Source organism: Lates calcarifer, linkage group LG1 (genome assembly GCF_001640805.2).
Source record: "Lates calcarifer isolate ASB-BC8 linkage group LG1, TLL_Latcal_v3, whole genome shotgun sequence".
Classification (NCBI taxonomy): Eukaryota; Metazoa; Chordata; class Actinopteri; family Centropomidae; genus Lates; species Lates calcarifer.
The window spans coordinates 13,444,479-13,459,848 of NC_066833.1; the positions used below are offsets into that span (position 1 = coordinate 13,444,479).

A 15,370-nucleotide genomic window follows, 5' to 3' on the forward strand; every position below is an offset into this window, starting at 1 on the left:
GAAATTTAAAAAGTTTACTCTAACTTAAAAATCCATCTGGCATCGCCAGGTTAGGGTCTCTCAGAAGTAGTTCTTAAGACATGCTCTCCAATTAAGTCAGAAATCAAATATTTAGACAGGGTCAAACATTTCAAGTTGTATGCTGGTCAATAGTCTACTGCCACATCCTACTAAACATGTTAAGACAATAATGCCAAATTAGAAACTGCTCCCTCTGCAGGTGTAACAGAAGCAGCAGTGAACATTGAAAAGCACCATGAAGAGAAAAATGCTACCTGGGTACAATTGTTTATGCACATCCAAACAAGGATTAATACAGAGAGAGGAATTTTAAAGGAGGCTACAGAATCAATAACTGAGGAAGAACACTGGCTAAACAACTGGCTAACAGCTGTTTCCTGTGTCACAAACCAGGAGACAGGATTAAGCTTTGTCCCAAGTGATTCTCTAAGCTGGCCAATTGTGACATGAAGTGTATCGGTCAGACTGTCTTTCTGGAAAGTTACAGATGATGGGCTAACACATACCTATTAGCGAAGGTTGGAAAGGTGTATGTATGGGGGGTGGGGGGAGGAATTCAGATGCTATCCAAACTTTTCAAGTTCAGATGTATCAAGTTCAGATGTATCAAATCCCACTTGATCATCTTAGCAAGTTGCAAGTGCTGGGGCCTGTAGACAGACATGATGAAATGCAAATAAATCAAACAAAAAGGGATTAAAAAGGATCCAGAAGGGTACAGGAGAGATTTTGCAGTATACAAGCTGTCACTAACTTAACACTACACTGTCTCCTGTAAATTTCATGAAAAATGGTAAGATATAAGGCCAATTTTCACCCATTAACAACAGCAATTAATGTATCATTTTGGTTTTCATAGCCATCATTGCTTTTGATCTAATCACCAATAGATTGAAAATTAAGTATAAACACTCAAATTGCAAATAAACAGAGGTATCCAAGTTGTCTCTTTCTGCCAGGTTTAATCCAAAACGCGCTACCAATCATTTTCCAGTTTTAAAGGACAATCCCACGTACATATGAAATGCCAAACATATGCTGTCATTTGATGCCACAGTGCATATTGTCAGCAAATGATACTACCGTACCCTAGTAACACTCTGCAGGGGTGGGATAAAATTCCCCTGCTGGGAGGCCTCCCAATATGCCATGCAAACAAACACTGATACGAAACCGCCTCAGACCTACTTGAATTTAAAAAGGTTATACTTGTTTCTCCAGTTAGAATTAAACTTGGCAGAGTGAGACAAGCCAGCCTTTAATTTCAAAATCCAATTAAATGTGACAATAAATATAAAAATTGGTATGAAACACTAATAAGCAGTCTGAAACCCATCTTAGCTGGAGCGAATTTTCTACAGCAATCATGGAAACCCACCTATTAAATGCCTGACTTTTTATACTCAAGGCTGCATATGTAACCCTGGAGTTTAGGTGGTACATGCTGCCCCATGATGGAGTCAGACACAGGTAAGGCAAAGAGAAACAGAGACAGACAGACAGAGAGAAATAAAGACAAAGACAAGTCTAGAAACAGACATGGAAAGACAAAAAAAAAAAAAAAAAAAGAGACAGACAAAGACAAACAAAAGATAGGCAGAAACAGAGACAGACTGACAAAGCTAGAGACAGACAAACATGCACAAAAAAAAAAAACACAGACAAAGACCATCTAAGATAGGCACAGACAGAAAAACAGAGACAGAAACATAAGCAGGGAGGCCAAGACAGCACAGTCACAGTAGGGGGGAAAAAAAAAAAAAAAAAAAAAAAAGCTAAAAACAACAGGATTTAAAAAACAAAAATGACACTTACTTTTCTTTGAAGATTCTCGGTCATCCAGGTCATGGTATTTCTAAGTGCTATACAAAGGCAAGTGGGCAGAACTGAAAAAAAATCCATTCTCATGAAAGGTCTTCAAGAACCTCAAGCAAGTCTAGCTGCCTTCATATAACACTTAGGAAAAAAAGAGATACTTTCTGTAGATCTGCCTGAAAACAAATTGTTGAACCAAAGTTGATCCAAGCTAATTGGCCAGAGATGGAAGTAAACTGTCACAGCACATGCCATTTTCAACTACTAGATTCATTCCTTCTATGCACTAATGGACAATGTTTCTGTCCTGCATGATCATGAGTTCAGTTGAAGGTAATGGTTATTGAAATCCTTTTACTGTATTTGATTTAGTTTCTATTTTCATATTATGTATTTATTGGCAATTACCTGTAAATGTTCATTTTCTGTACTGCTTCAGCAATATAGGTTTCTGATCTATCATTCTTTGACAGCTGATCAGTCCAATAAAGATAACTGGACAGTTGGTCAGTCAGTTCAATTAAGCTAATTTGACATCATCTGGTCAGACACAGACTGACAAATGTCAGATGAAGACACCGACAGGACACAGAGACAAAGACAGAACAATAAAAGGTAATGTGCATGTCAGTCTCATCAGACACAGGCAGACAAAGACAGAACAAGACAGACGAAAAGAGAGACAGACATTGCAATAAAAGGTCATGTGCATGTCAGTCTGGTCAGGCACAGAAAAACAGACAAAAACAAAACAGGGGACACAGGCAAGATACAGAGAGAGTCAAATAAAAACAAAAAGACACAGACAAAAAGATAAACAAAGGCAGACACAGACAGGAGACACAGGGACAAAAACAGACAGTGACAGTATCAGTATCAGTGTGTGTGTGTGGTGTGTGTGTGTGTGTGTGGTGTGCGTGTTTTTGAGAGGCACAGCGGCCAAGACACAATTGGGAAAAAAAGACAGTGGATAGGGAGTGTAAGGATCAGTGTGTGTGCACGTGTTAGTGTGAGAGACAGGGGAAAAAAAAGGCTGGCATGGCGGCCATAATTAAGCAAACACAGGACTTACTTGTTTGTAGATTCACCAGCAAAAAGAGACACCGATTATACAGACTAAGACGGGTAGACGGACGGATGGCCAATTGTCATGGATGGATGTCCTCTTGGATGGATAAATGGCAAAAAAAGGAAATAGGCAGTCATGGCACTGTGATTTTGCTTCACACGGCGGCCAAGGAAAACCACAGCACATGCTCGACGGACGCGCACACATAAATTGATAGACACAAAGACAAAGGCAGACAGGTGCTGCCACAAGCGATAGCACAGCGGCCATCAAAAACATGGACAAAAGATGGACAAACACAAGATGGACAGACAACAGGCTGAATAGAGACTCTAGAGACTACATAAAATTCATTCCCTGTCTCACACACACACACAAAAAAAATAAAAAATAAAAAAATACATCATGGGTGGGAGACCCATTCCTGCAGTCATCTATATTCATTAATTAGTAATTAAAATCCTGCCAATACAATGAAGAGAAATGGCACTTTATAGATATAAAAATATAAATGTTTAGATGATAAGAACAGATATCATCTAAACATCTAAGTTTTAACAAGTGGTCGGCCATGTTGGACGGATAAACGAGGAAAGGGATAGATCGTTAGATCAGCACGGTGGCTGAGTTAAAAGGGTGAGGGATAGAGATTAAAGATGGCACAGCGGCCCCAAAATAACAAAAAAAATAACAAACAAACAAAACAAACAAAGACGCAATCCTTTTCTTTTGTAGGATGAAGTCCAGATGAAGGCTGAAATTGAAATTCATTAGTTAGTTTTGCCACAGCAGCCAAGTAAAACCCCAGCACATGAAGGAAAAAAAACAGCACTTACTTTTGAAGATCTACTAGTACCTGTTGAAGATCCACAAAGAAATTCTGTTTGAAGGTCCACCGGGAAAATAAATGTTGGACGATGGATGTGCAGACACGTTGGATGAACAAGTAGGCGGTAATATCGGACACACGTGCGCACGGACCGATTTTTTGTTCCAGTGATTTGACACAAGCTTTGGATTGTTTGATGTTGAAACCAGTTCTAAGTTAATAAAACTCATTGTGTATTTAAGGCCAATTAATACATTTGGCCAAGGATCTAGAATGTACTTTAATTCTGAACAGTGAATATAACCAGCTATGATAACAAAGGACGTGTGTTTGTGTGATGATGCATTGACAAGAAGAAACAGATAACCCTAATGGATTTTTATTATAGTCTAAAAGTCATTTTAACATAAATCTAGAGTAGGGTTGAAGGATACTGCAATTCTTACCAAACAAACAAGCCTAATATTTTGATTAATTGTTCAGCCCTACTGTAGAGAGACAAACAGGAAGGCATGGTGACCATCCAAAAACACAACTTAGAATTAAAGAATATAAAAATGGGACTCACCGATTGTAGCTTTACCTACAAAGTAAAGGGGTTAGTGCACAAACATTGATCCAAGCTTATTAGACAGACAGAAATCAATAGTCTGATTGCCATGACCTTCAATACATCCTCTTACTTTTAACACAAAATACCACACTAAAAACTCTCCACTCCTATCATCATCAGTGCAACTATGAACCAATAAACTATCTACTATCTAACATAAAACCTGTCTGACCCACCACAGAGCCCTGAAAGAGTCCCTTCAGTCTCAGCCCAGCTCTGACAATCTTCCTCCATCTCAATCTTCCTGGTCCAACTATCACTAGCTTAGCAAAAACAGAGCCAGTCTCTTTTTTACTATGTATTTAAGGTCCAAAAAACAAAAGCGACATCATTTATCTCCAAACTTCTCACCACTCAACAGTCCTTTAAATAAGTTCACGATCCAAACAACAAGGCTTCTAAATGCTCCAATTGTGTTGGAAGGCCATCCCTCCCGACACAATTAAGAGATCTGATTTCTGTTACTCAACACAGAAGAAAAACAAAGAGAAATAGACAGAGACAAACGAATAGGTGGCCATGTTGGACGGACGGACGAAATAATTTGGTGGCCATGTTCAAATTGGATGCGCAGACTATGGCTATGTCGGTCAAACGGGTGTTGTTAAAAAAAACAGTCGTGGTGCAGCAGCCAAGCAAAATCACAAAAAACCATTTCAAGCTGACAAATAAATAGCCATGACACAGCAGTCATGACAATGCACCTTCAATACACAGCAAAGAGAAAAAGAGGGGAGGATGTAAAAGTCAGTGTGTGTGCATGTGTGCGTGTTTGTGAGAGAGCGGCGCGGCGGCCATCCAAAAACACAGAATAAATAGAAAAATGAGTCTTACTGGTTCGTAGATCTACCTGCGGCAAAAAAAAAAAAAAAAAAAAAAAAAGAGTGAGAGAAAAAAAAACGTTAGTCAGATTTCTCAAGCGTCTGACCGTTTGGTAATTTTCTAACCTTGGAATTCACTTTGACATCTGTGCGGTACTAAAGCTGTACAGACTATGGAAATATTATAAAAGTAGGACAATACATGCTGCAAAGATCTGCAATCCCGAGTGCAGTAAAAGTCATCACTTTACTCTCAACCACTATGTTAATGAGCCGAACAGGAATCAAGACACCTGACAGCAATCACATTAACACTAACACTATGCTAACTCGTGGCTGCTTCAATTGCATCACTTACTTTTCTCGGTGGGTTTTAAAGGACGAAGTTCTCCCAGTGTCTTTTCCCCACAGCTTACAGGAGGGCGTTGTTCTGCACATTAAAAATGATAAAACCAAGCATAGTCAATTACTTTGACTCACAAATGCTCAACTGGATTATATTGGGTACACCGTACATGCTCAATGCTACCTGGAGAGGCCTTTTTCCGTTTGTTTGATTGCCTGGTCTATATCAGAATTGCAAGACCAATAGTATGACTGAATGTATTAATCACAACACACTTTCAGGCTATATTCACTTAAAATAAATAAATCTATATGCAAACAAACAAAGCAGTCAATATTCATCCTCTGTCGGACATTTATTTGAACCAAAACAGTGCACACACTTGAGGCTGGGAGGCCTTACTCATTGTTGTGTTTGTGTGGTTAAAACAGGCCAAATCTATTTTCCCAGCACATTTCACCCTCAGCAATTTCATCCAGTCCGAATTATTAAGTGTTTAAAACTTTGCGGGTAAACCCCTGTCCCTCTGAGCGACCACACACACACCACTCCGACTTTTCCTCTGCTAAATTCTATGAACTTGTATTTAAATATGCGGCTTAATGAAAACAATATATGGTGCAAAAGCCGGCGTTCCCACAGTGAGGTAAACAAGTTACTCTAAAGAAAAACAGTAAGCTACAAACTTGACGAGCCCAACACTCGCCGACACACCTGACATCAATGACATTAACACCACGCTAACTAAGGCTAATTAAGAAGCTTTACTAACCTTTCTCACGGAGTCGCCGAGCTCCTCCTGTCGTTGAACGCGATCGTCCCGGTGTCTCTTAACTTTTCCAAACATTTAAGACAAGAGCAGTTGCGCTGTTAAGCCCCCGGGATTTTAAATTTCGACCCCGCCATGAAGACCAACACCACCGTCACCATGGTATGCGAATTTCGGCGTCTGACGTCAGTATTTATAGTTGGAGCGCGCATGCGGTGATACATTCAAGGATCACGGAAGGTTGTAAAAACCAACACTTTACTCTACAGAAATGTTTAGTGCATTGTCTAGCTTTGAAAGATTCTCAGGACCTCTAAATACAGAAGACTGATGCAGAATATCAACACTTCAACATAACTATCAACATAAACTCCAATACTGCCACTTTTCAAAAGTGAACTGAATTAAACTGAAAAGAGATTTGCTTCTTGTGTTTATACTTGTTTAAACTATAGGTCTACCAAGTACACAATCACAGAAAAAAGCACAGTCAGTCTTGCAATTGTGTCATGTTTCCAAATGACTCACTTATTTACATTGCAGGAAACTAGTCCTCCCACTGAGAAGTAAAAGTAGGTAGAAAACGCTCTTCAGATGCAAAAATAATCAGTTTATTTCTTGTGAAAAATCTAAAATGTGTAAAATGTGAAAAAGGGGGATGTTTTCTGAGATCACACTGTTGATTTTGGTATGCACACGTATGCCTGCTAAAAGCCTATATTTGAGATGTTTTAATCATAGGACCTATATATATTCAGCTTTCATTTTTAGGGTGATATATATATATATATATATATATATATATATATATATACAAAATTATTACTGTACTGTACCAAATCATAAGGAGGAAGTGAATTAAATTAACCTAATTTAAAGGGCTTCATTTACCATCGCTATTGCCACAGCACTGTATGATTTTGGACATGTGCTTATTCATAATTCACCATTGGTAAGACAAAGGGAACCAAAAGAATGCAAGCTCTGTAATATTATGGTTCAAGAGAAAGAGCTGTAATGCCAAAGTGAAACAGTTTTTTATTTACTACTATTTTGTTTTAAATCATGGCCTATGATTAAGTAGGCACCTGTTGAATAAAATGTTCAGTCACAGTCTTTTGTTCCAGTCTATTGGCTTACTATATATATGCATTGGAAATGTTTAAAATAGGTCTGGTTGTCGTCAGATGCTCTGAAGAGGGTTATAAACCAACAGTTGATAATATTCAACCAGCAATATTCACCATACATTGCTGTTTATCTTAAATCATCAATTCGGCGCTAGATGGCGCTACTCACCGTGAGAAAAGCTCTGGCGTCGCATCACATGACCATTCATCCGCCAAGTTTGGATTGTTTGTGTGCTTTCTACAGTCAACACACACGGCTGGTGGACGTTTCCTTAAATTGGTTTTCGTAACTAGGGGGAAACTAGAAATATGACGATTAGAATGTCAAAATGATGTAGCCTACATCAAATATCCCGAAAACTGGATCATATTCATGAAAGACGTTTTAATCTGAAGGTTCTAACCGGAAGTTTATTTTATTGTGTGGCGCAGAAAGCCTCAGCTTCAATTGTTTGTCGATTTTAGTTAAAGTAACTATGAACCAGCGGTTTAGAGACACAGAGTCCGACGTAGCTGATACAGTGGAGAAGCTTAAGCAGAAATATTTAGAGAGGAGGAGACAGGTATGAGTTTAATGGCATCGTAAAGTAGAAACGAGACGCTTAGCTTGTCTGATAATTTCATGGAAACAATGCTAGTTCTACCTTGCATGTCTGTCACTGGTCCAACTGTGTGATTGCTATTAGCAAAGTGATGTGAATCGACTTTACTTCTATTACAGAGTTTGATGGTCGTTAACGCGAATTTACGCTTTTCTGTCGATACTACCGCCTTGTTGTCTGTTTACTTTAACGTTAGCTATGAGAAAAACTCCACACCAAACTTTACTACAGTAAAAAAATGTGCAAGTTAGTCGCACTTGTCGCTTCTTGTCGTAGTTTAACGTTACTGAATGTACGCCTGAGTCGCAATTAACTTTATCTGTGTTCTACCACTAGCCATGTTTATCGATATGGCAGCAATGTCCAACTTTAAGTGTTATCTATATATTGATAAATTGATGTCTTTTTTTATTGTTTTTTTTTTTTTTTTTTTGTTTTTTTTTCTAGTTGCTACCTTCAGAAGACATTTTAGGAACCAGGGATGGTACGTGTACCACAAACGAGCCACATGAACTCCAGGGGCTGTAGCAAATCTACATCAAACTGTCCCCAAACAGTAAGTCTCATGACATTACTTTACAATTACAATTTTACATGTTCGTGATTAGTATTGTGTCTTCTCTAAGGTTTGGCAATGATCATAGTCTTCACGGCAGTAATGAGGACCTAAGTGGGGACTTGGCGGCTGCCCCACTTCAGGACTCTTTGGTGCTGTTTACTGAAACTGGTGAGTATGTGTTTTAGAGCAAGATATTAGTCACTAGTGTTCTGCGATGGAATATAACCGATGACTGAAAATTAATGATTTGCCTCTGATGTCTTGCATAAAAAATCTGGTCTCTGGGATTCGTCCTTGAATGTCACCTGACAAGTTCTTGTAATTTATTGACTTTGTGGTTAAATTTCGGACTTTTCTTTACAGTCTCTCTTATAAATGCAGTAAATAATCAGCAATCCTTAGACTCTACTTGTCACCTGTTTGTCCAGATGTGACCCTGCCTTCTTGTCTGGATGGTAGCCCTGGGTCCCTTGAAACTGAGCCAGACAGAGAGTTGCAGAGAGCTCATCAACTGCCTGACTGCTCCTCGTCTTTAGTAGAGGTTTACCAGGAGATGATGACGATCTACAAACAGCTGAAAGTGAGAGAGCAGAACCACTGTAATGACAGTTTAACATTAAATCCAGATGGGGGGAAAACTAGAGGACAGAAAAAGCACCTGGTTTAGGGATCCACAATCAAAGCTGTGTGTCCGACATTACACACAAACTCAGGGTGTCTGTGTGTTTTTGTTCTCATTTTCCCCATACTGGTATTTTATGATTGTGATAAATGGTTTTGAGTTTCAGTTTCAGATTTTCAGACTCCGTTTGGGTTAGAGGGGGAATAAAGTATACCAGGATGAAAGTGCGTGTGTGTGCAGGCAGAGCGACAAAGCCAGCAGCGGTGGGAGAAGGAGCTGTGCGAGCGAGAAAGGAGGCTGAAACAACAGGAGGAATCTTTTGGGAGGCTGGCCAGGCTGGAGGAGATGCTCCATACTCGCATACTGGCTATAGAGGAGGTCAGACACATGTACACTCTATGCTGTCATTTTCAACACGTGTTTTATATTTCTTCACGTCTCCTTGTTCCCTTTCCTTTCACACCACCACTTGTCCTCCTTCAGGAAGTATTTCTGTAGACCTCAATCACAAACAACTTTCAAATCATACAGCTTGTCATACTACTTAATCATGTTTTAACATTATTATATTTTTTCATATTCTGTAACACAACAAGATGAATATGAATAAAACTCTACTATAAATATGTATTTTATATTAAGATTACAGGTATAGGTAGTTTAATTGGACCTCAGACATGTTTCCAGGAAATGAAATGTAATAATCCCGCCTGATATGTCACCAGAAACACCTACACGAGCTAACCCAGCTGCAGGATCTTCTTCGACAGCGGAGCAAAGAGAACAGGAGGCTCAAATCCAGCTTTGACACCATCAAGGAGCTGAATGACAACATGAAGAAGCAGGTTAGAAGTGTTCACTTCCAGTTACTGTCTGTTTGTATTTTGTTCACCTTTGTAAATTAACTGATGGCCACTGTATTTTTATGCAGCATCCTAAAATTATATTAGCACAAGGGCAACAAGTACAAACCTTGTAGGGAAATTAAATCGATGTAAGCTCCTCTTAGGTATCAGTGTTATCGCTGTGTCTAAACTTGCGGCCTCCACAATCTCCATTTTTAGAATACTAAAAGATCAGAACATTTAGAATAGCTTGTTTATAACTGTAAATGTATGATAGTCTGTTTTGTTACCCATCTATAATGTCACAAAACTAGCTAATGTTTGACTGCAATTTTCTGTTATCAAAATTTAAGTGACTGATCAAATCTTGAGAAGGCTCATATCAAGCAGTTCATACCTTGGGCCACAGGAGGGCACTACAATATAATCCTCATGTATTTGGATGTTAAACTATCGAACACTGATGTGGAATCACTGAATCTACACTTGTTTTTTTGGTTTGACTGTCCTTTTGGGACTTAAAGTGATTTTGCTGCTGGTGTTGAATAAAGGTCTAAAAAAAACCATAGAAATGTATAGTTGAGATAATAGTTTAATTGATTTTATATCCATTGTCTGCATTACAGTTTGACATTTTCTGTTTTTAATTCAACAGTTGAATGAGATCAGTGAACAGAACAAGAAGTTGGAGAGCCACTCCAAGAGGGTTCAGGCTCGATTAGAGAACCTGCAGGTAACAACACATTTATGGTTGTTATTCCTTCGTGTTTCTAAATAACTACAGTCATGAGCATTATAATATTAATTGTTGAAGATTTTCAGTATTTCATTTTTTTTTTTTTTGGTTAAAGGTTAAATTAGATGTTCCTTCATACATTTATTCATTGACCTGTTAATTAAATTTTCAGAGGAAATATGAACACAGTGCAGCATCAAGAGGCTGTCAGAAAGGGAGTGCTAAGACTACAGACAATATTAAACCATCCAAAAACATGCTAACTGCAGCCTCTGGAAAACCCAGCAACAAGGTACCTCAACAACTCTGTGTGTGTGTTTGCTTGCTTGACAGTTAAATGTACTACTGATCAGCAGGATTAGCTCTAATTATGGCTGTGTTAGTTGCTTTTATTGATAATGTGTTAATTGAACAAAACACTGCACATCATTTAACATGGTTAGAGAGGCACTAAGACACTTATTTACACATATCCAGACTGGAAGCAGTACAACACTCACTCTCCACAAACCACTCTCACCCTGCCAGCTGGCATAATGAATCATAGTTTGTGATTTGTTATGTTACCATCACTGTTGTTGATGAAGATTAATATACTTAGCTGGATATGGTTGCACTTGTCATTTAAAGAACAATTTATTTTTCTCTGTTCAGAGAACATTGACTGTGTCAAACTTTCCGTTACCATACTTTTTACAGTATAATTAACATCTCCTCAATGAAATCAGTCACTTTTACAAATGGCCCTTCACCTTGCTTTCTATAGGGCAGCTCCAGTACCACCCCACTAATGCTCCTGGCCCTATTATTGGATTGGGTACTTGATGGGCAGACATTCTCATCAGCTGTGGGAAATGCAGTGAAAGGTGTTGGCCGCTGTCTGCCTGTGGAGGTTGTGCTCAACGAGAGATGTCTCAAGGTAGCACATTCACACCAGCTTCATTCTGATCTTTGAATTTTGTTATAACTGTCCTCCACCATGCAGTGTGCTGTCATGACCACAAAAAGTTATATTCCAGTCAATGTGATGAGTTATGTTTGGTTCTGTAGGTGCTGCCGTTATTAGCAGATCAGCTTCATCACACTTCTTTGTCAGAACCGGACCTCCTCCTCAGCCTTCTTCGCCTCATTCACTGGGCTTTGAGATACATGGACAACAGCACACAGGTAAATTGGTTATTTCTGTGGGTAAACTGGGCTTTTGTAGCAAGTAGTTATAGGGGAGATAATGAATACAGTAACAATAGAACATGTGGGATATGTGGGATATTAGACTCTGTTTTTAGGTTTTTTACTCATCTTTTTCAGACCCAGGCTAATGGTTGAAATTTTGACAATTCATAGCACAGTATGTATGATGTTAATTAAATGTTTCTGTTAGTTTGAGAGCCATTGCTTTTGTAGTGACTGTGTTCCAGAAAGTTATTTCTGGGTCTGAAGGTCTGCACTTCTTCCTGAGATCACTACACCAAAATCACAGCACGTCTGTTGCTATTCTATTTCATGAGACCACATGTGTAATCAAGACAGTGACCTATAGTTATCTACCTTAACACAGAAAACAAGAGATGCACTATTTTGTTTTGTTTTTATGTTATTTTATAATCAAGTACAGGAGAAGACAAAAGCCTGCATATTATTCAGGTGGCTACCTATAAGAATGCAATCTGCTGTTGTCTTAAAACTTCTGTTCTCCCACATCTTCTAGACGGCGCATCAGTGGAAAGGGGAGCCAAATTATCCCTGAAAAAAATGTTTTTGGATATCAGTACTTTGTAGCAGCAGTCATCTTCTTTTTAGATTATCTGGGCTGTCAGAAAGTAACAATACAAAGATATGAGATTACAACAACCTTCTACAACAAAATCCTTTTGATCCTGTGGCCTGCATCTGTCTTTGTTATTGGTGTTTGGCTTTGCAAGAGATGAGTGTTATTCTGCCGAAACCTGGTGGGTCACGTTCACAACATCATGCAGCAGAAAGCAAACACGTTGCACAGATTTCTCTCTACACACACAGAAGTACACAGGCACTTCAAGCAGGGGATAGCCACTTAATCACTGTTTGGAGGTCCTGTCGAGTTCCATATTGTGTTCAGTTGAGAAGAATGTAGACTCTTGAACAGAGTCTACATTAGAACAGGACCTCTCTGTTTTTCTGGGTTTTACAAGGACGTGTATCTTGCTCCATTATGCAGCCACATTGCCTGAAGCCCTTCAAGAGCCGCCCCAAACCAAATACTGTGTGATGACAGTTTTGCTCTGATACCCAAGACCACTTTGTAGGCTTAATGATTTGCTGTAGTCTTCATCTTACTTACCAGCCTCCAGCCCATGACCCTTCCCTTCAGTTTGCTGTCCGAACTCTTAATCCCAGCTATGGGCTGTGCTCCAGCCTTCATTGCCTGTCCCAAGCCACTTATTCTCTCCCCACAGCCTCCAGCTTCCAAACTTCAGTCCTCTTCTCCAGCCCTGCAGCAGGGAGCTTGGCCCCTCTGTGTTTGTTTGTCAGGCCATGTCATATCTGCTCAGTGACATGCTTGATGTTCAACTGGAATCACATGCTCATTTATTGTTACAATATGTGTACACTTTTAAGACAAAAAACAACCACTATTGGGCCTTGATACATGAATGGAGGAACGAAGTTGTTACTTAAAGCCTAGGGGTCCCTACGGAGCTGAATGGAGTCATTGGGGAGAGGGAATAATAGACAGACAGAGGGATGCACTGAAAACCACTAGCTCTTGATTGCTTTGGAAATACACAAATCTTGGGTAGTAGCTATAGTTTGCTGCATTGATTTATTGGCTCCATCAGTTTTTGGAGAAGAAGCCTGCTGGCTTCCCTCATGCTGGCTCCCTGTCTGGCTCATGTTCTGTTTTTTACACTGACTTTTGATGAAGATAATTCAAGGCATATTATTCCTATTTTTGACAGTTATGTAACAAAAATAACTGACTGTGGGCAGTCATGTATTTTCTGCAATAATAAAATAATGTGTGCATGCGTGTTTGTGTATTTTGCCCAGCATGTAGCACTATCTGCTACTCTGCGGCGGATAGGAGAGGAAGCGTCAAAGCCTGCAGCCCAGTCAACAGTGCTACAGTCTGCAGATCCAGACCTGCCGAAGTCCTGCAGTGAGACAGCTGGACCCATCAGGAATTTGCCCCTTTACCAGAGCCCCTGTCCTGACACACGTATCCTCTCCATCCTCATTATCCTCCGTACTGTCACACAAGGTATTATTTCTGACCACAGATGTACATACAGTATCTTTGGAATTATATTTGGAAAATGCAAACAGGTCTTAAATCGTGGAGAGTAGGGTTAGAACAATGAATCAGTAAAGGCTGTGGTTATTTTCATTAACAATAAATGTGTTGATTATTTCTGTAACCATCAGAGCTGTTGGGTCTGTAAAATGTTAGAAAAGAAGGAAAAAAATGCCTCTGATAAATTCCCAGAGCCCAAGGTGACATCATTAAATTGCTTGTTTTGTCCAACCAACAGTCCAAACCCTTTTTATGAGTCACTTATTATCCAGGTTACAGTAAACACACTTGTAGCACTTAGTAGACAAATCATATCAAAGTGGCTACAGTCAGACCTAGAAAATGTGAGCTGTACATCTGTGGGTACTTACCACTTCAGACTGTGTTAGTACCTCACCTGTGAAGGTGTGAATCCACAGACAGGGCAGAGTGTTAAAACAATTTAGTGAGTGCTGCATTATCACACACGCTTGACATGTTATGTAAACTTCTTACTTCACATTTCAATCAGAATTTCCATAATAGTGCTGATACAATTAGATATAGCAGATTGAGTGCAAAGAGGAGACAACCAAAGCTAAAATGTGCTTTACTACACTGTCCTGTCTGTGTACTCCATCATTACAGCTGATGAAAAACTGCTGGCTATTGAAGGTTTGGTTTCAAGAAGTCCAGTGTATTAGGGCATCCATAGGCTTCTGAGCCACATTAGCGTGCAGAATATTGCTGACAATATTTACTTAACGTCAATGACTTCTGGCATTGTAGCCCTGCAGTACCATTTCCACTATGACTACTAATTTGATCAAAAACAACTTTTGGTTCTGTTTTCTATCTTTCTATATTGTTTTCGCTACAAAGAGCATCAGCCTCACTGAGCCACTGGCATGACTTTAGTCTTGTTCTGATACAGTTTTTTAAAAAGGACATGGAGCTTTCAGCTACATCAATTATTTTACTCCCTGGCCTTCCACACTATAAATCTTCGGGCACTCAGTAGATGCAGACTTCAGAACCCAACATATTTTATGAAACTCCTCTGAACTGACCTTCCATCTGCTCGTAATGCTTCAGGGCCCCCTCAGTATGTCTCTATATAGACTATTTTCTGTCAGTCTGCTCACCAGGTTTGCTCTCTTCTTTTGTCTGGATTGACGTAAAACCAGATTGAGCATAATGGCAAGATGTTTCTTGCCCCTCATATTTGCTGGGATTTTACACATAATAAGTACCATTCTGAGACACAGCTAACCAAACTCAGTCCAAAATAAAAAAGAAAGCTTTTATCCCATGTCAGGTTGTATAAATCCAGCACTTTT

At 39.3% G+C, this 15,370-nt stretch overlaps 1 protein-coding gene and 1 long non-coding RNA gene across 4 annotated transcripts in view; one reads left to right on the top strand and one right to left on the bottom strand.

Moving 5' to 3' along the window:
• Nucleotides 1-2,753: 2,753 nt before the first annotated feature.
• Nucleotides 2,754-6,431, bottom strand: LOC108900536 (uncharacterized). Its single transcript, XR_001963742.2, has 3 exons — nt 6,287-6,431; nt 5,527-5,598; nt 2,754-5,197 (listed from the first exon to the last, which is right to left on the bottom strand). It is a non-coding gene; the product is annotated as an uncharacterized LOC108900536 (long non-coding RNA).
• Nucleotides 6,432-8,594: 2,163 nt separating this feature from the next.
• LOC108900549 (coiled-coil domain-containing protein 138) overlaps nt 8,595-15,370 on the top strand; it is a 52,203-nt gene continuing 45,427 nt past the window's right edge. For all 3 annotated transcript variants that reach the window (XM_018701669.2, XM_018701666.2, XM_018701668.2), the window contains exons 1-9: nt 8,595-8,742; nt 9,003-9,154; nt 9,437-9,574; nt 9,922-10,041; nt 10,697-10,774; nt 10,950-11,069; nt 11,544-11,696; nt 11,828-11,944; nt 13,808-14,018. In XM_018701669.2, the coding sequence (XP_018557185.1) occupies nt 8,610-8,742; nt 9,003-9,154; nt 9,437-9,574; nt 9,922-10,041; nt 10,697-10,774; nt 10,950-11,069; nt 11,544-11,696; nt 11,828-11,944; nt 13,808-14,018 (1,222 nt within the window). In that variant the 5' untranslated portion in view covers nt 8,595-8,609. The remainder of the gene's footprint in view (nt 8,743-9,002; nt 9,155-9,436; nt 9,575-9,921; nt 10,042-10,696; nt 10,775-10,949; nt 11,070-11,543; nt 11,697-11,827; nt 11,945-13,807; nt 14,019-15,370) is intronic.